Source organism: Diachasmimorpha longicaudata, chromosome 13, assembly GCF_034640455.1.
Source record: "Diachasmimorpha longicaudata isolate KC_UGA_2023 chromosome 13, iyDiaLong2, whole genome shotgun sequence".
NCBI lineage: Eukaryota > Metazoa > Arthropoda > Insecta > Hymenoptera > Braconidae > Diachasmimorpha > Diachasmimorpha longicaudata.
The window spans coordinates 2,951,411-2,976,168 of NC_087237.1; the positions used below are offsets into that span (position 1 = coordinate 2,951,411).

The 24,758-nt window shown below is 38.3% G+C and overlaps 4 protein-coding genes across 20 annotated transcripts in view; 3 read left to right on the top strand and 1 right to left on the bottom strand.

Annotated features, from left to right (window-relative positions):
* Window positions 1-16,232, top strand: part of LOC135168377 (uncharacterized) — a 78,860-nt gene extending 62,628 nt beyond the window's left edge. For 8 of the 17 annotated variants that reach the window (XM_064132474.1, XM_064132480.1, XM_064132481.1 and 5 more), the window contains 13 exons: window positions 357-522; window positions 883-1,017; window positions 2,180-2,325; window positions 3,125-3,178; window positions 3,376-3,423; window positions 3,819-3,908; window positions 4,094-4,156; window positions 4,280-4,505; window positions 4,754-4,873; window positions 4,944-5,051; window positions 5,129-5,311; window positions 5,456-5,552; window positions 10,906-16,232. In XM_064132474.1, coding sequence (XP_063988544.1) covers window positions 357-522; window positions 883-1,017; window positions 2,180-2,325; window positions 3,125-3,178; window positions 3,376-3,423; window positions 3,819-3,908; window positions 4,094-4,156; window positions 4,280-4,505; window positions 4,754-4,873; window positions 4,944-5,051; window positions 5,129-5,311; window positions 5,456-5,552; window positions 10,906-12,018 — 2,549 coding nt within the window. In that variant the 3' untranslated portion in view covers window positions 12,019-16,232. Of the gene's footprint in view, window positions 1-356; window positions 523-882; window positions 1,018-2,179; window positions 2,326-3,124; window positions 3,179-3,375; window positions 3,424-3,818; window positions 3,909-4,093; window positions 4,157-4,279; window positions 4,506-4,753; window positions 4,874-4,943; window positions 5,052-5,128; window positions 5,312-5,455; window positions 5,553-7,816; window positions 8,444-10,203; window positions 10,296-10,905 lie in introns of those variants that run through there. The other 9 variants (XM_064132486.1, XM_064132489.1, XM_064132490.1 and 6 more) reach the window with 8 other exon arrangements.
* A 143-nt stretch (window positions 16,233-16,375) lies between these two features.
* LOC135168393 (small ribosomal subunit protein mS22) lies at window positions 16,376-18,407 on the bottom strand. The gene is made up of 4 exons (XM_064132516.1): window positions 18,389-18,407; window positions 17,969-18,076; window positions 17,282-17,748; window positions 16,376-16,946 (listed from the first exon to the last, which is right to left on the bottom strand). The coding sequence occupies exons 2-4, from the start codon at window positions 18,060-18,062 to the stop codon at window positions 16,488-16,490; spliced, it is 1,020 nt and encodes a 339-aa protein (XP_063988586.1). The 5' UTR covers window positions 18,063-18,076; window positions 18,389-18,407; the 3' UTR covers window positions 16,376-16,487.
* An 84-nt stretch (window positions 18,408-18,491) lies between these two features.
* Window positions 18,492-22,171, top strand: LOC135168402 (exosome complex component 10 homolog). Its single transcript, XM_064132532.1, has 5 exons — window positions 18,492-18,696; window positions 19,057-20,967; window positions 21,087-21,439; window positions 21,583-21,742; window positions 21,996-22,171. Exons 1-5 carry the CDS (start codon window positions 18,559-18,561, stop codon window positions 22,050-22,052), a joined length of 2,619 nt encoding a protein of 872 aa, XP_063988602.1. The 5' UTR covers window positions 18,492-18,558; the 3' UTR covers window positions 22,053-22,171.
* A 387-nt stretch (window positions 22,172-22,558) lies between these two features.
* Window positions 22,559-24,548, top strand: LOC135168389 (phospholipase A1-like). The gene is made up of 6 exons (XM_064132512.1): window positions 22,559-23,131; window positions 23,242-23,345; window positions 23,434-23,732; window positions 23,791-23,886; window positions 23,985-24,233; window positions 24,333-24,548. The coding sequence occupies exons 1-6, from the start codon at window positions 22,667-22,669 to the stop codon at window positions 24,404-24,406; spliced, it is 1,287 nt and encodes a 428-aa protein (XP_063988582.1). The 5' UTR covers window positions 22,559-22,666; the 3' UTR covers window positions 24,407-24,548.
* Window positions 24,549-24,758: the final 210 nt, after the last annotated feature.

A 24,758-nucleotide genomic window follows, 5' to 3' on the forward strand; every position in this document is an offset into this window, starting at 1 on the left:
TGCGGTGATCAAAAGAATTTTTAGTTGATTTTCTAGAAATCAGTAGAGTTTTGATAGATGACATTCAAGTGCGTTGACCATTTTTCCTCCAGCAAAGCCCTCATTGATCTATTAACCCTAATATTCCCCATTGATCCTCATGTAGCCAATTTTCACAGTGACTTAATTTCAACATTACGTTTTTTGATGTAAATAAATTTTTTAAAATTATTCCCAAGGGATGATCTCCCCAAATTCTGAGAAATTAATCCCAACGTAGTCATGGAAGGGACTCTCATGCTTCCTTGCAAAACCTCCTCCACTAAAAAAATTAAAAATCAACCGAAAGTCATAATGAATTGTAATTAAATTGGCAGATCGTTTGCACGGGGAAAGTGGCTACATGAGCAGTCCGGAGCGCAGTGGAGGTGTTGGAGCTGGAATATCGAGGTACCCGGGTTACAGCACACAGAGCAGCTACGAGGAGCCATACTATTCGCAGTATTCTGGGACAGTTACCCCAGTAATCGATGAAGAAGCCAGGTAAAATTTTCACACGTCCTAAAATCAGAGTCTCTCTGATTCAAATCATCAAGTATTTCTCCCCGATTTTTTTTTCACATTTACCTCGTGTTCATTACCTCAATAATTAATCCCCAAACCTCTGGAACCATAAAGTTGTTTGTGGAAAAAGTAGGAGAAAGTGGGGCAAAATGGAACGATACAAGAAAAAAATGTGCAGCAAAAATGAGTTTTTCTTTCAAAAAAAGATTTTTTTTTCTTTTTGCCCCACCTTCAGTTTTTCCCGCACTTTCCGTATTGCCCCACCTTCCCCTACCTCTCCAAGAGCGAATACACCATGAATAAGACGAATAAACGATCTGTTGGGGTGGTGGGGTGTAGCGATACAGAACTGTTGGAGGAATCGTACAGTCTGTATGGTGTTAAACCACCGGGTCGTCCACCTTCAGGTCCCCCAAGATCCCCGTTCCCTCCAGGGGCGCCCGCACTACCCGGGCAGACCTACGACGTAACTCGGTATCAAATAATCACACAAGCATTATAGAGATAGATAAATGACGAATGATACTGTAGTCTGCTATTTTTACAGAATGAAAAAATTGTGTAGTATGATGTGTCCAAGAAAGCCTTCGATTAACAAATCTGTCATAATTTTTCCCTGCAAAAGGGCTCATTAGGAAAATTAGTATAAACACAGGTCTGTAAATTCTAGGTAATTTTTGGACAGTCATTTAATCTGCCCCCTATGCTACATACCCTCAACCGAGAAAATCATTCCGTCTCGAAAGACCGAAAAGAAATGTTATTCTCTTGGTTGTCAACATCCCTGCTTGAAGCTTCTGTATGACCGTAGAAAATTTGGGAAGGCCTTCGAAATTCGAAAATGAATGAGAAGCGACGCAAGACAAACGCCTGCCCAATGGAAAATTTATATTAGACAATAGTGAAGCAGCATGGATGACAAAAAAAACCTTAAAGCGCGACAATAGCTCTAAATCGAAGAAAAATGATGAATCTTCACCTGCAATGACTCAGTCATTGTACAGGGAAAGTGGGGCAAAGTGGAATGTTTGTCATCCAGCCAAGTTGTGGAGGTGCGATTATTCGTGAAATTATATCAGGAGTGGTGTTAATCAGCCAATGAGAGCTGGAGAAAAACAACCGGAAAACGTTCCACTTCCTCCCACTGTCCCCTGATAATCGCCGACTTAATTGAATGTAGCATGTTCTCTAATAGCGCATAATGATAATATGTGAGACGCACGATTAGATGCACGAACTAATCAGCTGGTTGGTATATAGCATAAGAGCATAGCTAATAGTAACCGCGACTAAGAGTCTTTTTATATTGCAACAAAGCTATTAATAAGAAAAATAATCCGGGAGAATATGAAAAAAGTTGAGGAAAATAGTTCATTTGTTCATTGTTTCAGATATAGGATGACACAATTTTTGGTCAGCACGTCCTATTTTTTATTAATGAATTATTTATTTCTTCAAAAAGACTTGAAGTATTTGTAATTAACTTCAATTTCACTCTACAAGTTTTTCTCAACTTTTCTCTTCATTCACGGTAAACCGAACGGTTTTCAATGATCAATTAATAGAGATCGACGGTGTAACTCAACTCCAAGGAAAAATAACAAAACAATAATGATAATAAAATTCTTCACAATAGGATAAGGGTGGAACACATGGAAAGACAGCTTGCTAATTTAACTGGTCTCGTGCAAAAGGCCCTAACCCACGCGCCACACACCAGTCCATCACCCAGGGACTATCTCCAAGTCCCAGCTGGACGTGATCCTTACACGAGAAGTGCAGGTATAACTTTAAAAAAATTAGTAACCTTGACAATGCGATTATTAGAGTGAAGCTCTCTACTGCAAGATGAATATCTATATAGATACTGTTGATTGACAGAAGCAGAACTAGCGTTAAGCTTGATCTGACTTTCATACGATGTCATTAATAACAATTAATCATTAACATTGGATATCAAAATTATAACGATCATTTACTAATGAGGCGGGGACGCATCATCGTAGTGCACGCAACTGCCATAATACAGTGAGGAATTAGATTTGAATTTTTCATTTCTTTCATTTTAATTCATTTCAGTTGTTCATTTGTGTTAGAATATGTATTCACAAAAACTATTCATGTACGCTAATTTCGCATAGAAAACATGGATTTCTGTGATAGTTGAGCGGGGGTTAAGCAATATTTGTACAGCTTTCCTTCGTGAACAACAGTTTGAAGGAATAATTTTGTGGACGTATGAAAAAAATTTATTGAAAAGGGCAGTGTTTTTATTTGAAATTCTCTAGTCACTTTATTTCTATCCAGAAATTTCCACATTTTTCATTATAATTGTCTCGATAATTCGCTGGAATTTCTTGCAAAAAACCTGACCTCATTCTGTCAATTATTTTCATACGTGTATTCAGACATTCTCATGAATGAATGTAAGAAGATCTCTCCCAACCTTCAACTTTCCTTTTTTTTATATTTTTTTCCGTCAAATAACTAAGCTGTTTAAATGAATTGCTTAACATCTGTCAAATAAAATCCTGGAACCCTGCTGTACAACTGCTTCGTTATTTCGACTAACGCACACCAGGCGCCGGGGATGAGTTCGACAAACACTCTAGCTCCAGCTCTGCCTCACTGCCAGGTGTGTCTCCCATCTCTAACTTTCTATATTCTTTCTAAATTAATGTTTCTTATAATTAATGATTTTCAATAAATTCATTTAAATTAATTTCCGCTGATAATTGCGCATTATTCACCATTACATTATTCCAAATTGCTTATCAACTGTCACTTATTCACATAGTCATAAAGATTTTTCTTCTCCACCTGCCGTTACAGATGACTCGTATCTAAGGACTGACGTTAAGCCACCGAAATTAGGGAAAGGTGCGAATATCAAACATTCTGATTCGTCTTTTTATCAGTTTTTGTTTCACTTTCAGCACCAATTTCTGCATGCATTTCCGCTAAAAGCTTGTCACTCAGCTGACATCATATATTTATTTAAAGTGATGGATGTGTTAATGATTTCAGCAATGTCGATTCATTAATATTTTTCGTTGACTGTTGGTTATTCGGTGGGGTCGCCGCTCTGAATAACACAAAACTGTAATATTACTCATCAAAATTTAGAAAATCTAATGAGCAATTTAATACTTTCAAAGAGAATATTTAGACCCAAAATATTATGTCGTAATATTTTTCAATTGTAATATTTGGAGTGGCCACCTCTCGCAATATATTTCGAGAATATGTGAAGAATGTTTATTGATATATTCCAGACAAGTCGGTGTCGTTCGAAAAATCGGTTTCATTCAGCGACGAGCCACCGGACATGAACTCACCAAAACAACATTCACCTCAACATGCAGGTAAACATCATTTTTATTCATAATTACATGTGCATTCTGAATTATCATGACCCATTCAACATTACTAACACCTGGTGCATTAACACTGGTACACTAATCACAGATGTCCATTACTAACAAATAACATTCCATGCTTACATTTTTAATCTAACAATCCTGAAATTCTGAAAATGCTTACGCCCTAGCGGACACAAAGCCGACGAAACCAGCAATCAAGTCATCTACTTTGCCGAGGATGTCTTCGCAAGGTAATCACTCTCAACAGCTTTCAAAACCAACTGATTTGACTCGTATAACAACACTTTAACGAACCGCGATTTATGAGACGAGATAGATCTGTGAATATATATTTTTTCATGTTTCAATTTCAGAACGCGATCGTCATAAACCTAATCTACCCCCTAAACCAGTAGCCCTGGCTGCTGGAGGATACGTTTATCGCGATTTGGCCCTCACTCCTGAGATGTATAATCAATTGAGAGGTCTGCAGAAGAAAGCTAAGGATCTCCGCCAGGAAGTTCGCAATCTCAGGCGAATGTCACAGGCACAAGCCCATACTGTTAGAGAAACTATTAGAGACACTTTCATCACAATTCGGTGAGTCTGCAATTGTCTGATAATTATGCACTCGAGCAATTTATTGAGTAGCCAATGCTATTTATGAAAGCAGAAGCACGTGAATTAAATTAGCCAGCTAAACCATCGGCTAACTTGATGCGTAAGACTTTTTTCTAAGATGTTCGAGGCGGAAAATTCAAATAGGGCGCGCAGAGCACGTGTTCGATCTCGCGATTCCATTAATTTCCACGATATTTTTGTTAGCAATTGTTGATTATTATTCACAGGGCAATGTTATTATCCGGCGGTGATGCAGCATGGGCTGCTGGGGACTCGGAAAAAATAAGATTGAGCCGCGAAGAGGACCTCTACAAACAAGAAATGATAAGGCTGGAAAAAGATCTCACGTAAGTGGCCAATGATCTATAAACAATAAAAATATTCAACAAAATATTGAACGAATTTTTCAATAAACAGCGAGCTAGAGAGTACGGTGGAGGAACTACGGGGAAATGTAATAAACCGGAAGACACGTGTCAACATGTCGGATGTTGAAAACATGGCGTTAATTCTGAGTAAATCCAGGTATAACGTGTGATAAATAAAATGACTAAAAAATCAATAACATGGAAAAATATGAATGTTACGAAATTTCTGAATAGCAAAACGGTGGCAGATCTCAAGGTGCGTTTTCCAAGCCTCCAGGAGGGTATGAAAGGCCTCCTGAGCTCCGAAATGGAGAAGGTAGTGCGAGAGGAAAAATTCCTCAAGGAAGAACCGGAACGACTTGAATCTGCTCTTAGGCGATGCAAGAAACTTACTGGTACCCTCGTCACGCTCAAACGGTGAGAAAAAAAATTATGAGTTCAATTTTATGACGTTGAAGTCCATAATTTCAATCGCAGAAAAATCAATGACATCGATTTCAATTTTCATTGCCTAATTTTACCCCACAAACTCATAACTAAAATATCTCTCGATAATTTAAGCTTGGCCTCGGTGCAAGAGCAACGATTACCAAACGCTGTGAGCCTAGACGCCGAAGAAACACCGCCAATAACGCCAACATCAGCCCAGCATTCAAAGGTAACAACAGGCCCGAAATAGTTAAATTGTTTATTAAACAATAAAACCTCTCACACTCCCGAAATTCCCAAGAGCTGAAATTTCTTTCAATTGCACGAAACGGAATTCAACCTTCAACAAAATGCTTGAAACACATAGAATAGTCATTGTCATATCTGGTTTATAATTTATATCATTAAAATTCAACTCACGATGCCAAATGTCGGCACCGATGAATTAACGTGTATTATTTTATATTAGTAATTTCAGTTGCTATGAAAATGCCGCTTTATTATTATGTTTGTCATTTTAATCCATTCATTATCGGGCATATCGTCAGGACAGTTCCATTAATCATTGAATTTACGTTGTTCGAGCAGAGGAAGAAAGTTCCTGAGCTCAGTCAACTTCACAAATTTACCGATCATATTTAATGAAATTTGTGAATTTTACTGTACATCGTTTTACACCCTTTTATCTTAGAAAAGGTTTATAGTAAAACATCCGGCGCATGCAAACGAGTGTCATAGAGACGTGTAAAAAATATCAATTTTTTCCGATATATTTGCATACACATGCGTCAACAAAATGGACGTCTGCGTGTGCAGCTGTATCACATGAAAGTATTTTGACATATATTATATTTATATATAACTCATTTTGTACCAAGAAATCTAACGATCATGTGCTTCATTACCGATGATGATTACAAAATCAGCATGTGCGGTTACCCTTCTACATTCCATTACGCCTGACAGTCGGATTTGGTGGAATGTTGGGTGATTCTGAATAGCTGATGCAAATCATGAGTTGGATGAATATGAGAATTTACAGAGCTATTGTCATTCCACCAGATCCGATGACATTGTTATCCGCACAATCCCCAGTATTACAACAAAAATGCAACGTTTTCACGCATTCTTCATTACAAAAAATTCCAAGCGGAGAAGATGACGACAATTTTGTCTTGTTCATTGTTTTTTTCAACATGAAAAGCATAATTGGATAAACTCAGAAGCAAGACACAATTATCGGCTATAATTTTCGATGAAAGTTTCGTTTTAATTCCATTGAGAGAAATGTTTAACTCAGAATCATGGTTACTGTTAATGAAATGACTAATGAACTGAAGAATCGAGATTTTTTTTTTCATAAATTTAATGCTATTCGGACCAAAGTGAGTTTAGACAATATAACAGATTAAATAGTTTTGCTATAATGCCTACAGACTGTTTAATATTTGTTAGCACAATTTGAGTTGAAAACAATATATTTATGTAAATTCAATATGAATAATGAAATCTAATGTAAACCTTCCTAGATGGATAAATTGTAATTATATTTGATATATCTGTTCAATAGCAGAAGTCAGAGAAAAAAATACAATCAACATCGTGTTTTTTTTTATTATTCAGTGGTTGACAATACGAAGAAAATTTCTAGGAACTCAGATAATATTCTAGAGTATCACATATATTTTTCTTGGTAGAATATTTAATCATTAGTTGATGCTTTGCTCGCATTTTATTGATCTGAAAGCCTTCCCTAGGATGACATCAAGTCATCGCGTGAATAATAAACCAATACTTCATACCAATTGCACAATTGCCCAGATAGAAGAAACAAAAGGCACTGATAAATAGATTTTTCATCATCACCCTTCGCTTACGAACAAATAAAATAAATCAGTATCACATTCACACCCTTTGCATTGTCATTTCATCATGATAATTCCCAGAATGGACATTAAATGGCTAATCAGGCCTCATTAGTTATCGTATAAATGTCGATTCTCAAATCCTGCAACTTCTGTTAATTTATTTATCATAGATAAACCCCAGTTAAGCGATCCCCAAGGAACAATGACTAAATGTTTGCTGTTACCCGATAGAATAGTATTAAAAATTTAGCCGGCGATGTGACAAAACATTATGATTTCAATCAATTCGTGTTATCTGATTGTCTCCCTTATTTTTATCCATGCCGACTAATCCCAAATGTTTTGTCAAATCATTATGTGTTTAGTTGTAAAACCATTCGCAAGGAAAATCTGTGTTTCGATATAAATCGTAGCAACATTGGTTCCACTGAATATAATTATTAATCATTGTTGCTACTAACACATTTCCCGATGACGAGAGAAAATTAAACACATACAAAATTTATGATAAATCACACAATTGACAATGAACATCACTCAATCGGTGCAGTTTTATTGAATAAATAAATAGGAACGAAAAACATATGCGTCAAATAAAATTGAACATGATGTTAAATTTTTATAGTATGGCTGGAAGTGGAGTACTAACTTCAAGGAGGCCATACAGACCAGTCACGAGTAATTTTTTTCTCATATTAATTCATTATAACTATTATTCTATACTGTTTTATATCTATATTTATATATTTTATCGTCGTTCAATATATTAACTCATTGAGCCATGTGCGAAATCATCCTTCATTCAGACGCCTCAAATTATTCTGCTTTAATCCTGTGATTAAAAATTGATGAATATCTTAATGACACCATTCACACTATGAAGCAGAACAATTTGACATAATTTCACCATCGATAAATATTTTATTTCGATTAAACGTGTTACAGTCGTTTAAACATCATATTTCAATTTAATTCGTGCTTGTTAAAGTACATTTCTTTTGAATTTTATATTTATTAAAAATATTTTATTATTCGGTTATTTTTCATTGCGAGTTATCTACCACGCACTGCTGTTGAAAATTATCTTCCTTGTGTACATAAAATCATATTTTATTTTTCAAATATGAACAATAAATTGTCACAGTTTGTTAGGTGTTTGTCATTGAGAAATACGTGAATGCAGAGAGTTTGCATTCTAACTGTTTTATTTACATCCAATACACTGAGAAGTCTTTTTACCATTTTTTATTAATATTATTTTTTATTATTATGCAAGAGAGCATATCACATATCGAGCGCTCGTTTATCTTTTCTCAAACTTTGCAAACGCTATCTTCATTTCTCTCACGTTTCCTCTCGGCAACTGCAATCTTTTTCAACAATCCTTCAAACTTTCAAAATGAGGATTAGAAACGCCGAATCGCTGATATTTACTTTATTTCATCGGTGATTTATCAAATGCGCGAGAATAGTTTTCTCACAAGACATACCCTCCAATCCTATAGTAAGGTGTCCCCGATGTTCAAGGTTTACATTGGATTTCCTGAAGACGAAGTCAATCAGAACAACTGATGAGCTGATAAATTTAGACAAATCAATGATAAAACATTTCTGATAACAATTGTTAATTGTCAATGCGCTGGTGTCTGTCAGATAGAAAGATAAAGCAAAACGAAACTATGTACTCCTCCTTCTCTTCTTATCCGTTTCGCATCTATTGTAATCTGGAATAATTAAAGACTGATAAAAATTGGCATTGCTCGTTGCATCCTAAGTGAACAACAAATTGGTGGGTGACTGAAAGAAGTATTGTCGTTTGACGGGATAATAAACAATTGATGAACAAAATTCAACGGTGAAAACGGTGACATTTCTTTTTGCTACACCCTCTCAACAATGAACAACATGAATTATCAAAACTGTAGAGTATAGTGTAAACAAATAATCGATTTATTAATCAAGTAATTGATCCTCATATTTTCATTGCGTTTCAAATTCGTATGATTTATTATGTTTTAGCTTATTATTAATCATTGATTTTATCGTCCCAATGTGTCTTAACTTAGTATGTAAAATTGGTAACTTATTCACACCAGTAATTCTCATCTCTCCTTTTTATTTAATTCAATTGTTCTCTTATGTTCATTTATTTCGTTGTGTTTCATTCAGATCTGTTGAGTTGTCAACACATGAAACACTCTTCTTGCCAATACTATACTTCCTGTTTTCTCTATGATCCCGTTACTACTGCCTTACTATAAGGATTGGACTGAAGGTTTTGTCTGTGTATTTTTTTTTTGTTGGCTTTTTTTACGTTTACTTTGGTTATATCATTCACAATCCTTTTTTTTGTGACTACGATCTTTACGCATGCGGGAGACAGCATGATGCACGAGTACCGGATTATTCATTTGCTGCGATGCATAAGGAATGAATAGAAAGCACTAGTGCTTGGTTGATTTTATTTCATCCTGTTGGTTTGTATATCTTTAGACTTGTCGTTCTTATTGAGACTTAACGGCTTCACGTTGAGGAACGAGGAAGAGAGAAATCTCTTGGTGTGAGACATCTCAAAGTCAGCTTCCTGCAGCCCGGAAGTCTCGCATTAAGGTGTATCCCGAGACAGTACCTTCGATTATCGAAATTAATCCCCATATATTTTTGGACAGACTTCTAGATCACTTCATTTATTATATTCTCTGGAAATTTAAACTCTATTTTCTAGGGATATACCTTAAGAATTATCGTCACAAAAATAAAAACGTACAAAGTTTTTTTTAAGACCTTTGAAATCTGAAAATGAGACGAGAAATGATGGTAGTATTTTTTGGAGGCATCCTGGGTAGTCAAATATTTCTCCCGTTATTTTCTCGGATGTGTAAATACACTGGGTTGACGGGTGACCGACGGAAATTGAAAACTGCCAATAACGAGAACAGCCGACGTTCCCGTAATTTTTAGTGTTTATTTTTGGTTTTTTTATTTGCTTTTATGTTGACTAATACTGGACAGCAATCGGTGCCAATTGTAAAAGAGCCTCACACGAGTACTGACTTGTAACACGCACAGCATAAAAAAATACTGTATATTTGCATACCGACCAGGTAACTATCTAACAAATTTTATTTTATTGTTATTTAATCTTTACGGTTCATCACGATGGCATGACTGTGCAACATTTATTGAATTTACTAGTTCATCAGTCATCATGATGGACTGTGTTATTGTTGTTATTGTTTATTTATTCACTATTTCAAATGTCATGCATGCTTTATGCACCTCTTGGCATGAATAAATTTTCAGAGTTAGTAGAGTGAATTGTACATGGGGTCTAAAGGAAAATTGAAGACAAAAATGTTTTAATTAGGTCATTGAAGTTGATGGCACCAGTTAAAAAAAAATTACAATCCAGAATAGCATTTATTACCGAAATCACCATACCCTCTTCAATTTTTCATCCACAATCCGAGATTTCATGTACGTATTTCGACCCTCAACTACCAATCCCTGTGGCTGAATATCTTGAGCCTTCTCCTCTCCCTCCCCTCACCAAATAAAACACCCCAAAGCAGTAAATCAACAATGTCGAAGGCTCCAAGATGTTCCGCCTGGCAGCCGAAAGTCCCCCTGCACCTTAAACTGAATGAACTAAAGACCTTAGGCAATCATCACCCATCAGCCCCCACGACTATTGACATGAACCTTAATTGACAGACAACTGCCCCTGTGCCAGCGGAACGCACTGTCCTGGGGTCAGCGGGCGTCATCGGGGGAGGGTCCCACCCTGGTGAATCATCCGCCCCCCATCAGCAGCGTCCGGAGAACGCACTCGACGCTCTGCTAGACGAACTCCAAACCTTCTCACGGCCATCATCCCAACTATCCCAAGTCTCCACCACAAGTAACACCACAAATCATATTCCAAATCTTCTTGAAATCGGTAGATCCGCTTCCCAGATCGTTCAATCAAGCATTCGTCCACCGAATATATCAGAAATCGGACGAAAGGGAAGTGTAGATTCATCAGCAAGTCTGGCAATAATTCCAGCAAATACAACACTTCGTAGATTGCACTCGTACCCATCGAGCTCAGATACAGACACATCACCGCCAATAGCAAGACTCCAGGTGTCGGATGGAACAGGAGCGCCGCAGAAGCCTCCTGTGCCAGAGCGAAATGCTGAACTCCTGCAATTGGCGACAGCCAGACGAGTTCCACCACCACCACCGCCAAGAACTAGCTCCAGATCACCCTTAGCTAGTCCAACGAGTCCTCAACTTCCGCCGAGAAATCCAACAGGAACGCTGAGAAGAGGTCGGCCTAATGCCAAGGACAGCGGAAAGCCGCCGATGGCACTGCCACCAGGAGCTGCCCCAGGTGCTCCCGAGGAAGCCGGACAGAACCAACCTCAGAATAACATCCTATCGACCTCGAACTCCAGCTCGTGCGAGAGTATCAACTCTCAGGAGGGCATGCAGAACAAGAAGGGAAGGCAGGAACAGCTGGAGCAACGCCACCAGGAGTTGCTCAGAAAGCAGAAGGCTCTGCAAGAGCAGTACGCAAGGCTCCAGCAGCTCCAGAGAAACACCTCGGGACTCGTCACTGTACCACCAACACCACCCGATCTACTCAAGAAAACCGGCTCTGAGAGCAATCTTCTCGCAAAAATGGGACTCAGCATGAGCGCTGCCAATTCTGGGTCCTTAACGAGTCTCACGACTCCAAAAAATGACAAGGAAACTACGGTTAATGATAATCAGGGACAGACTACGGCTGTTGGCAATCAAACTACAACAAGTAAGATTTACGAAACTGATATTCTGTGACCGATAATCGAGAGGTTTTCGTCCTGTCAACTTAAACATTTCACTGATTATTTCGATTTTATATCGAGAGGGATTTTTATTTCTTCATGAGGATGGCCTCGTGCCCTTTTTGATAGGGATTGGGCTGATATGAGTGCGCAAATTATGAAATTCTTAAGTCGTTATGAAGTTTTCATGTTATTAATCGTGATGTAATTGAGTGGATTTTTTCTTACTCAGTAATTATCGTAGGGAATTATCATGTTGCGATCTTCGAGGTAGAAGTGAAAATTTGTTGCTTTATGCTATTATTGAGAACTGAAAATGTTTTTTGGGAATTAGGAGGGATTCAGTTTAAGAGGATTCTGTCGACAATGTTAACAATTTTTCGATGAAATTTTGGGTAATAGTCTTGGAAATTTATAACACATTTTTTTGTTTGAAATTGGTATCTCGCTTCAAGTCAATTATTTACGAAAAATAATTTTTTTAATTGAAAACGCAGCTTAACAGTAAATGTTTCTGCTTAGTCGGCTTCAATGTCTGTCGAGAAATTCAGTGAAATTTTTTTAATATTGTCGGGGAGTGAGTGAAACCAGTCAATGCGCTTCAAGAACATGTTGAAGATTATATTTGCAGGCGCATGGCAAGCAACTATCTACGCTAGATATTGTAATCAAAGAGAATCCGTTTCTAATGCAAGAACTACATTCAATACAACTGAGGGAAGAGATAATTCTACTATAGAGATATGTATGAAAAAATTTAATAGAACAATCTCGTGTTTTTCGAAATTATGCTACTGTTGATAGAAATATATGTTGATTTTTCGTTCAATATATGTTGATTTTTCTGCATAAATTATCAGAAAAAAATTAATTCTATAGATTCATCCGTCAGATATTTTCTAGTGAATATTTATTATTAAAAAAATCACGTGTGACAGGAATTTTCTATTAAATTCTTTGAGTTGCATGGAAATGATTTAAAAAAAAACATCAATAGAATCGTAATGAAGAACTTAAGTAGAATGAAAAATCTCGCCATTTTAAAAATTACGCAACTGTTGATAGCAAACACTCAATGTATATTGATTTTTCTACGTAAATATACCTAACATCTCTTGGGAACTGATTATCCAAAATTTAGACCGAAAATATCGCTCCTAAAAATCGACGTCTATTGATTTTTCATAAGATATTTTCTACCGAAAATTTATTTTAAAAAATTCCAAAAGCTGTGGAACCCTTCTGTAAAATCTAGACCAAATCTGAGTAGAATTTTTGTCTTCGTTCCGCAAGACAAATTCCACAGAGTGTATTGAGAAGACGTAGATTTTTCAATAACTTACTTTCGTTCCTCCTGTCGTACCCCCGAGCTACTCTGATTGAAGATAAAAATGAGCTTCGACTGTAAATACTCGAACCTTCATTAAACCCCACACACTCGTTGCGATTCGTCAATACCAATAGAATCCAAAATGATGAATCACGAAAAAAATACATCTGGACATGAGCGAAAAAAAAAATTCATCCATCAATTATCTCTAACGTTAAATAACGAATTTAATCAGATAAGAAATATTCAATGATTGCTCGGTTTTGGCTGTTAAATTGTTAGATAAACGTCGCAACCGTGAGGTGCAGCAGTGAATCACTGCTGATGGCCGCCCTCACGCGACGAAGAGAATCCACTGATAAATTTCACCAACAATTATATGTGTAATGCGTATTTGCCATTACGATTTATCAATCGTTATTCACGCATCGACGCATCGACTTAGTCTGATATTACTCGTAATTACTAGTTGTAATGAGACAGGAAAAAATGAGAAATTTAAATCATCTATAAAGTATGAATGGAGTGTTTAGTGACACGCGAGAAAAAAAAACAATATTAAATTAACAATTCATATTAAAACAATCCATAGACCGATAATTGAATGAATAAATAAAATCAATAAATGTGTGAGTTATACGAATTACTGCGAGTGATAAAGTCTGATGAAATTCAATAAATTGTATCAACTAATATGAATGTTTTCGTGAGACTTCTCACGCTCAAGTCTCACCAGATTCCGAGGTGATGAGTAATGAATAATTAAATGAAGTTATGTGTTAACTACATTGACATTTTCCCTCCCTAAAATCATTTTAAGTAGTGAAAGAAGTGACAAAAACCGTGATGCGATGAGAGGTTCATTACTGTGCTTCTCTAAATCGTCTAATCACGATAGGGAACTTGCATAAAGTCCAGTGTTCAAGTATTTTTCATCTTATTTGTTGTAATATTATTTGAGTCATGAGGTCACATCACAGAGTGTCGAAACGTGACATTTTAGTGGTGCGAGATGTGCATCGTAATGAAATAAAATTTTCAAAAAGTTTGTTCAATCAGAAATGAAAAAATGCAAGTTCCCTATTATCACCAATCAATCATCAGCATTACCCCCGCACACCAGTCACATCAACGTGAATGTAATGAATATCCACACCTATTTACGTATATAGACATAAATAATATAATATGCACGTATAATAATGAAGGAAGTCAAGGAATAAAACGAGTATGCATTGCAATCGCAACAGGATGCCACAATGAACTAGTGAATTTTTTCAACAAAAATAGACTTACCGCGAGAGATGAATTTCAATGTGCAACTATTGAAGACCCTTCACTCGATAGAATAATCCCATCAGACAGAGGGAGAGAGAGAGAGAGAGAAATCGATGGAAAATCCGATAAATGTGCCAACACTAGAGTAATTCCAGCGTTTCAACTAGACATTTGCTTTTCAGAGCCAACAAATTAACATTTTTTTTTTCTCTCCCACGGGAACAATTAAGCAATAATACAATCAATCGTTACGTTACCAATCACTTGCATATCTCTCGAACTCATCGATTTTGTATAAATGTTCAATCATTTAACAAATAAAATCATAAATGGCGATCATTCTAAATGTGGGTCTGATGAATTCTTCAGTAGAATCGAAGAAATTGCTCAAGAATAATGTTGAATAAATGAAATGAAGTGAATAAATTCAGCCTTCACATCCAGTATTAATCAATACTTATCATAGTGACTATGAAAAAAAAAATATCCCGAACACTTCGATTTTTTTTTTCAGATGTAGCATCAATGTCATGACAATAGAGAACTTGCATGAGATCTGTGAACTACTACAGAGTAAAAAGTACTTCGGAAAGTAGTCTGGATATTTTGTAATGAGTGATTAAAAATATATGAATTTTAAACACTCTTTTCGCGGTCACGACGTCAACCCACCAGAATCAAATGTCCTCTTGTCACCACTGGGAGCGCTAGTGGGTTATTCCAACCTCTCTCCGAGCGCGGGAAATTCAAAATTATTGAACCACACTTCAGAAATGAAATATGCAAGTTCCCTATTAAGTGTAGATATTCAGTAAAAAGGTTGATAACACGCAATTAATGGAGTGAATAAAAATTATAATTTATACAAAAATATTCAGATAATATTCCATCAAGTAACTAATAATCTCTTGACTAATTAGATTTTCATAAATCATTTTTTTACACTTTGAGAATCAATAGGGTCTAGGGGATAATAGCTGACATTTTTTATCGCACAATTTATTTATGTCGAGAGGCCTAATAATTTCTAATGCTCCATCAGACCTTCCGTTGCAATGCACAAATTATAACCACTAGGGGGAGATGAATAATGCTACACGTAAATACACTTTGATTCAACGCAGAAGTCATTACCGCTAATGAAGTATTTGAAAACGTATTTAATAAAATAAAGTACATGAAAAATTTGTAAAAAAAAAATCTTGCATCATTTATTGGCGCTGCTAAACGAAATTATTTCATGTCAGTATTGTGGGGAATATTGTCCTGATTAATAATCAAATTCAATGATTGATTATGGGTACGAGTAGTGTCGCGCTTACAACCGTAGATAAACAAGAAGTAATAATTTTTTTTTTTCATTTTTTTGCCATTTGGAGGTACAGTAAGTGGATATGAAATTGGGACACTAGTGTAATATTCTATTCTGAACGGTAATGTATGCCAAATTGAATTGAATTGTTACATTTGTAAATGTTTGTAAGTAATATATAGTTATAATAAAATAATCGACTATTAATTTATGAAGTGGACGTCCGTAAGTGAGAACACCTTTGAAACAACGAATAAAGCACATAATGGCATATTATTTCAGTATATGATTATTTAATTGTTCTGACGGAAGGACGAGCTTTCGAAAAATTAATTTTTTGAAGAAAAAACTTGAAAATTCTATTTTCCGCACAATTTGTTCTCGATAAACTAATTTTATGCATTACAATTATCAACATTCTACGGGAACTATACCATCTAAATTCCCCCATTGAACCACATCAACTCCTTTTACAAATATATTTTTTTATGTTACAAATGTATTTATTAATTTTTTAATAATATAATTCCACTGAACAACCCAATATCCCCGCATTATCGCATTAATCCAGTCCATGTGCTTTCTTCACTGCTTCCGCAACAGTTTCCCTCGTCTTCACGAGCTCCTTGTATGCATTGATGGCAGAATTCAATTTTCCTTTCTTCGGTGCATCGGAGTCGATGTATTTCTGAATGACCTCCATGTTATTTTCTATTCGGGATACTTCATCGCACTGGGAAGTCTCGTGGATCTTGTGGAATAACTTGACGAGAAGGGCAGCATCCTCGATGAATTCCCTGGTGATATTCTCGTAGAGAAGATTGTCGATGTTCTTTGTGACAACTAAATGGAATAGAAAAGGTCCGTAGTGTCGGGTTGACCGCAGTGTGTCGTAATCATTTTGGCTGTCCACTGCATCGTAAACCAGCCTGGTGATCCGTTGATATTCAGGATCATCGGGTTCGAACTGAGTGCAGGCGCGGTCTAGGATGAATTCGTAGTCCTTGCGTTCGAGGATTGCCTGCGAACCATAAAAGAGATTTTTATCGTTATTCGGATGATTTAATAGAAAATTAATTAATTAGATTAGTCTAGAGAGATTAATTCATTTAATTAGATTGATCTGGCGAGGACGAAGGGCGAAATGAGACATCTTCTATCATCAATAACATAGAATGGGTAGAGTGAAATATAATGATTTTCTTTTCATTCTGGTGCTCTGATTTAGAGTGAAAAAACAATCATTGGATTCCTCCCGGTGGTTCCCGAGCTATCGAGCCATTAAAAACCTGCCATTTTGTTCCACCATCAGAATCTCTGATAATCCTGAATTACACCCTTTTCCCTATCTATTACCTGAATCTGCTCGTCCTGAAACATCTTCGGTGTGAACATTTCTCTCCCCTCCACTGGAAAATAAATTTGATTCATCCTGAACCTCTCATCCCAACTGGCCTTCCTCAATGTGCCGTCAGGATCCCTGGCGACGATCAAGCGATTGAGATCATTAACGCCAAACGTGATATCAGTGAAAATGTATTTAGACCCATCGTTTCCCTGAATTGCCGGATCTTTGGAGACGATATCTGTAATAGGGCTTCGTTCCTTCACAACTGGAGGCATTTGCAACCGCTGCTGGAGATCTTGTTCAGCCTTTTGCAGGGACGCCTGAAGCTCTTCGTCCGTCATGAATTTGTAGGTTGGATCTTCTATTGGATGGCCATCCTTGCGGGTCCTGAAGACTTTTTTTGGATCTGGACGTGTGAGAATTTTCAGGAGCTCCTGGATATCTTTGCTGAAGAATAAGGGGGCCGGGTCCTCCTCTGTCACGTATGAAAAACAATTGTCGTCAATCTTTCATTTCCAAAAAAGAAATTAAGGAACAGGACAAGGTGTAAGAAGTGAAATTTGTTAATCGTTAATATCCCTTGAACAAATGGATGGATTTGAAGCAGTAAAGGTCGATTTAGCGATAAAAAGAAACATAACCTAGCGTAACCAGAAATTTGGTTCTTCAATAATTGGTAATAATCATGAATTAACCTGCTTTTGTGGTTGTTGAGCTCAGCCAACGGTTCTTCCCGGCACTTAACAATTGACACTTTCGCAGAATCATTCGCGAATTACGTGAAAACATTGTCGAGGAGTTGTCTGAAATTTTCAAGTAATTATATTATACTACTGAGCCACGGGCACCGGCACTTCACCTACCCCAACGAACTTAGCCTGCAAGGGGTTGCAAGCAGGAAAACTAATAAATGTAAATGATTGTATATCGTTAGTACATTATTGTACATGCATTCATTTTATTTGTAGCCCCGTGGGTAATTAATAATCATCATTTTAATTTTACCCTTGAGGTTGACCAGAAAAAAAAATCAACTCTTTTCATTGAACTGTGACTAGTTTTATAGGAAATCGTTTGTAGATCACGAACATAACAGTTTGTTCGTTTGTACATACCCCAATCATCAAGTATAATTAAATAAAAATTATGATTCCCTCCCTGCCACAATCTACCAATGAGCAGGCGAATTTTCAAGAAGCGCACGAAGCTATCGATATCATTTTACTCAGTCCATGTGTCACCTCTTTCGAAGCATGTTTGTAGTATAACCTAGAAAATTATCGACATGAATAACAACGCAAATACTGTCCAAGTGAATGAAAATAATAATGACTCTTCTCGTGATGACGATTCAGAAAAAAAGCCAGAGGACGAGAATAAAGAAATTCTCCCAGGATTTACCAGCTTCGATGACTTTGTTCAGGTAAGAATATCAGGATTTTTGTGTACGTTAAAACGTGCAGCCACAGCCCAAATTTTCTCTTTATGTTCTTGAAATAATCTGAGAAGGACGATAACGATAACTGTGTCAAACATGACAAGACACCAAAGTGTGTAATAATATTTGCGGATTTTTTCTGATAGAAGAGAAAAAAGGGTAGGGCAGTATCGATTTCTCACTTCCTTTTCCAAGTTTAGAATTCATTAACCCATGAATTCATGATTAATAAATGAATAAATAAACAATTAAAATAATAAATAAAACAATTCTGAGAAACCCAAGTTTTTTTCTGAACCTAAATTTATAATCTAAGAATATGAACAAAATCCAACTTCATTTCAGGCTGGTTTCACGGTTTTGAAAGCAGGGATAAAAGCAGCAAACAGTCTGCCAGCAGGTGAAAATTTCAACTACTACTCATGCTTCCCCACGTTCCGAAATATCCGTCACGAGGAGATAAAAAAGCTGCTCACCTCGATGCAGTGTGTAGTAGAATGCACGGGTGCCTCAGGAAGTATGAGGCGTGGTGACCACGAGGATAAGTTTGAGCTGCTAACGGAGGCTAACGACATCCTCCTAGACCGTGCGACAGCCTGCATGGACAAGGAGACAGGCATCTCCAACGAGGCGAGCGTGCAACTCATAACGACACAGACGAAACAGACGAACTTCGGCTCTTGGAACACCTCAGTGATCCAATCGACCTCTAAGACCCCTGATGAAGGATCGAGCAGTGCCCAGGGGATCCGCCTGCTGGCGGCCAAGAACATCCAGAGGCCCCAACTCTCGTTCAAGGACAGAATTGACAACAGCTCAAAGCCCTGGCAGCCAAGGATAAAAGAGAAACCGAACGCCTTGAAGCCCCTGTCAGTCCATTTGATAGACACCGAACACGGTCCAGCGTACAGTCACCCTTACGAGTGGGAACTGGAGAACCTGGCCTACAAGGACTGCCAGCTAACCTCAAGAACGCCCGTCAAGTACAAGCCACTGGTGGACACGCCCCTGATCATGGTAGAGAAGCCCCATCACCTGAAAACTCTCCTAGAAGACCTGCGTGCTTACGACGAAATATCCGTGGATCTGGAGCACCACTCGTACAGGACCTTCCAAGGAATTACCTGCCTCATGCAAATATCCACGAAGGATACTGACTACCTGATTGACACCCTCTCTCTTCGTTCTGATCTCCACATTCTCAACGAGATATTCACGAAACCATCAGTCCTGAAGGTCTTCCACGGAGCTGACAGTGACATTCAGTGGCTACAGAGGGACTTATCATTGTACGTTGTCAACATGTTCGACACCCACCAGGCGGCTAAGCACCTGAACCTCCCCTACCTCAGCCTGGCTTACCTCCTGAAGACCCACTGCAGCATTGATCCCAACAAACACTTTCAGCTTGCTGATTGGCGGATTCGGCCACTGCCAGAGGAGCTGATGAAGTACGCCAGAGAGGACACCCACTATCTGCTGTACATCAAAGATATTCTGACGAATGCACTGATAGAGGCGGCTCATGGTCAAACCAACATACTGAGGGCCGTCTACGACAGGTCGACTGACATCTGCAAGAGGATATACACAAAGCCGGTCTGCTTAGAAGACAGTCACATGACCATCTATCGAAAGAGCCAGAAAATGTTCAACAATCGGCAGCTGTACGCTTTGAAGGAGCTGTACTCGTGGAGGGATGAGACCGCCAGACAAGAGGACGATAGCTATGGATATGTTCTACCCAATCACATGCTGTTGAACATCTCTGAGACACTGCCCAGAGAGATGCAGGGGATCCTCGCCTGCTGCAATCCCATTCCTCCCCTGGTGCGTCAGAATCTTTTGAAGCTTCATAAGCTCATACTGAGGGCGAGGGAACAGCCACTGATAAAACCAGTGCTGCTGGAGCAGGATATGAGACAGAGGCTGGCACAGAGGCATCAAGTGGAGACAGATGCTTGGAGCCTGTTGCCCCATGACATGAGTAATAACGAGGTGCAAGCTAATCTTCCTTGTTTGCTGGATGCCAAGGGGGCGGAGAGGCTTCAGGAGATAGAGATCGATGTTCGTCCCAAAGTCACGATTTTTCAGAATGAGGAGGGAAGGGGGACTGTGACAGAGGTAGAGGAGAAGTTGAGGAGGGTGAAGACGCTGTTTGTGAGCCCCTTCGAGAGATACAAACGCGTGCTGCCGATGGTTGCTGCTCAAGAAGCGAGGGACGTAGCCAAAGAGAACAAGGCGGCTAGTGACAAAGTATGGGTTATTCGTCAATCATCTGGTCTTTTTTTTTTCAATTCAATCAACTTCGGAGCGATTGCGTCATGAAGTTGATCTTTAATTTTTTGGATGCGTTTTAATTTTATTAATTTTAGAAGGCAGAAAATGAAGAGACTCAGCGAAGCATCGCCAGTGTTCGCCAGCACTTTCTCGACATGGCAAAAGCCGTCGCGGACGATGCCGAGGATAGAAGAGAGCAACAACCTCTCTGTACTATGCCCGGGACTAAGAAGAGGAAGCGTGAAGCCGAGACTGATGATGAGGTTGAAGTTGTTTATAAAAAGGTGGACGTTTCCACGCCGAAACCCGGGAGGGATTCCACATTCGCGGGTGCGTTGAACGGTCGAAGAATTTATAAACAGGATAACCAAGTGGCTTCACGAAGGGATGATACAAGGAAGCCAGATGAACGGGTATTCAAGGGTGTACGTGCCTTTTCAGGATCAGCGTGAGTATTTTTATTATTTACAGAATTTCAATTAACTTATGACTTCCAGTTGAAGAGAATTTTTCTTACAGAAATTTTTAAAAACTAGTGAATGAATACACTTGCATATAAACTGTCACGTTAATTTGTTTTTGTGATGCCAGGGACAAGACGAAAGTTCAGAAGCTGAAGAACAGGAAAGAATTGACGCAGAAGGGAATGTTGCCAAATCCAAATTTCGATTATAAAGCGGTAGATTTCAGCAGCTTCCAAGGTGGAAGCAGAGGTGATTCAGCCAAAACGACAGTCTTTCAACAGAAACAGGTATTCACTTGTGTAATAAACACGCAGGAGTAATCACTAATAAATGTTGTGTAAAGATGAAAAATTACAAAATTAAGTAGAAAAACAAATGTGCATTAGTCTTCAGAAAAGGCTTTGGGTGACGATTTTCAGATTAACAAAAATATTTAGAATGTTGGATACTTTATTTTGTCTTCAACATTTTTTAGTGATTCCTTAGATCTACTCGACTATTTTTTTTTTCGTTTACTCATACATTCATTATTTCTTTCAGTTCAAGGACAAAAGTACAAAGGGAAAGAAGAAAAAGAAGCAAAAGCTCGGTATATGAAAATTAAACTGAAAACATTAATTGCAATACCGCATAAAAAAGAGATAATTCAGTTTATCCAGGTAAATTTTTGAACTTTCGTATTGTTAATATTCAATAAATACTATTTTCCATTGATTATTAGTCAGTAATATTCATTTCTGAAGACAAGAGGGTTTTTCTATTAAATTTCTTCGGTCGTGAGCTTCAGTAGAAATCTATTAGAATTTTCATCAAATTCCGCTGGATTTTTATTGTGAAATCTTGTCTCACGAGTGAAGGGAATAATTATTCTGAGGTAATAATCGAGTAAGAGGATTCGAATCAATTCAATGTCAGCTGTCATGGGTACCGGGAGTCGAAGTGTTAGAGAAAAGTTGTAAATACAAACAAGGTCTAAAAGTCATGTCTTATCACCATTTTTCCTTGATCCCTACGTCCGCTGGGAAGAGCGGGCAGAGCAGAGCGTCGTCATTGATCGATAATTCGAAAAAAATCGTTGAAATTAACTGCCGATCTCGAATTATCGCCAATTGAGTAATTCCATTCTGCCCCTCTTTCTATTACCTTCCACGGCATCGCCAGAGTCAACCGTACGTTGGTGATCTCAGTCGACTCATCGAATTCTGTCGATAATGATCGCCTCCAAGGGTGCAGTTGTTCTGTGGTTCCTCACTTATTCGTTTTATTTATCGTCGAGTCGCATCGTTCCTCAAAATACGTCTCTGTCTCACGATTTCCACGAGAAGCGCGTCAATTATATGTACAAATGGCCGAACGGTTCAAGTATAACTTGGCACCCTGAGAGAAGTCTGGCCTCCCAGAATCGGAAGACAGTCGACTGCTTGGGCATCGGGGATGTGGCAGCCGCAGGACTGGAGTGGTTCTTCAAGAAGAATACCTCAGACTCGGTGGACGTCCGGTTCTTCTTGTCCTCGAGTAGACGTCCCCATCGGGTCCGTGTCCTAGTGGGCCCACAATTCGGCCTAGAGTGGACGGATTTTTCGGTCCAAAGGAGAACTGTCATCATTGTTCATGGATTTCTGTCTCACGGAGGAGAAGACTGGATCCGTGAAATGGAGGAAGCGTTTCATGCGTGGGTAAGATGGCACTGAATGGGGCCCTTTGGTGCGAGGATGGGAACACTGGTTCCTACTTTAGGGACTCCTAAGGGTGATTGGGTCTATATATGTTGCATTATTGTGTAAAGGGGGATGTGAACGTTGTCGTTGTGGACTGGAGTGCGCATGGAAATACCTGGAACTACTACAGTGCTGCAGTAAACGCGCGGATCGTGGGCCATCAAATATCAAGGTACAAATTTCCTCAGGAAATTATTTATCCAGGAAACTTAATACATTACCCCCTGAACCCCCTGAAAATTCTAGGCTTATTTTGATAGGCTTTTATCGCATATTGTCAACACAACTCGTGAATCGACACCTGATGAAACGTCGTGGGGCCCCATTCACATGGTGGGGCACAGTCTGGGGGCCCACATATGCGGTATTACTGCCAATCATTTCAGGATGCTCCCGACCTCCTGGAAAATCCGGAGAATTACAGGACTGGATCCAGCGCAACCCTGTTTCAAATACAGCGATTTATCCCTTAATAAGAGTCACGCACCACTTGTTGATATCATTCACACCAACGGCAAGTGGTTCTCCAGCATTGGTCTTGGGTTACCAGGGCCGATAGGTGCGTACTCCATGAATACGATTTTTTCCTCTTAAGGTATACATCTCCATCTACACAGGTCACATGGATTTTTATCCGAACGGCGGAAAGCGTCAGCCAGCTTGTATAAAAATCGAAGCGTCCTCGTTCGATTACCTTGGAATCCCAAAAAGCGGTGAATAATAAATAAAAATTAGTAAATTAACTACAAGTTTGTAAAAGAGTCGTTATTGATATCGTTAATATCTTTTATCGAATATTCTCCTGCGACAGCTGTCGAACAAGCGATATGCAGTCACGGATTCTCTCACGCGTATTTCACCGAGTCAGTTCGGTCAGCGGCTTCAAAAAATTGTAGCTTTTGTGGCCGCAGTTGGGATCTCACCTATAGACATGCTCAGCAGATCATTAATGAGACCACTAATCCACCGAACATTTGTGTGGAAATGGGTTTGAAAGCAGAAAATGCCTCTCTAAGAGGAACCTTCTTCGTCATGACGTCCAGTACTACTCCATTTTGCGGTAACTTCCAAATAATAAGAAAAATTTATTTCTTCAAATTATAATCTGTTTTATATAAAATTAATTAATTGTGAGAATTCTTTGTGGGTTTCATTTCAGATGTGAACTTCGGGGACCACACTGAAACACTACAACATTTGCGAGAAGATTTCATCGATGAAATTCGAGATTGAAAGACGAACTCTGAATGTTTCTGAACTTCATATAATTATTTTAATATGTTAAGAGTGTATTGTATTATATCGTTTTATGGAGCGTTAAACTAATGATCCGCCGGTTTTATTTATCCCCTGAAATACCTAACGTTAGATTATAATCGAAATCGGATTGTCTCAGTCGCCTCCATTAATGGCTCGTTACGCCATAAAAATCTAAATTCTCCTTTTGATAAGACACATTCGTAACTGATAATTCATGATTACACGGTCCCTACTTCCTCGCTACAATCGATGACGGGAGGGGTGATCGGTCCCCATAAAATCCTGACTGTCATCTGATCCCTCTCAGATTAAGTTCCCCTGTCAA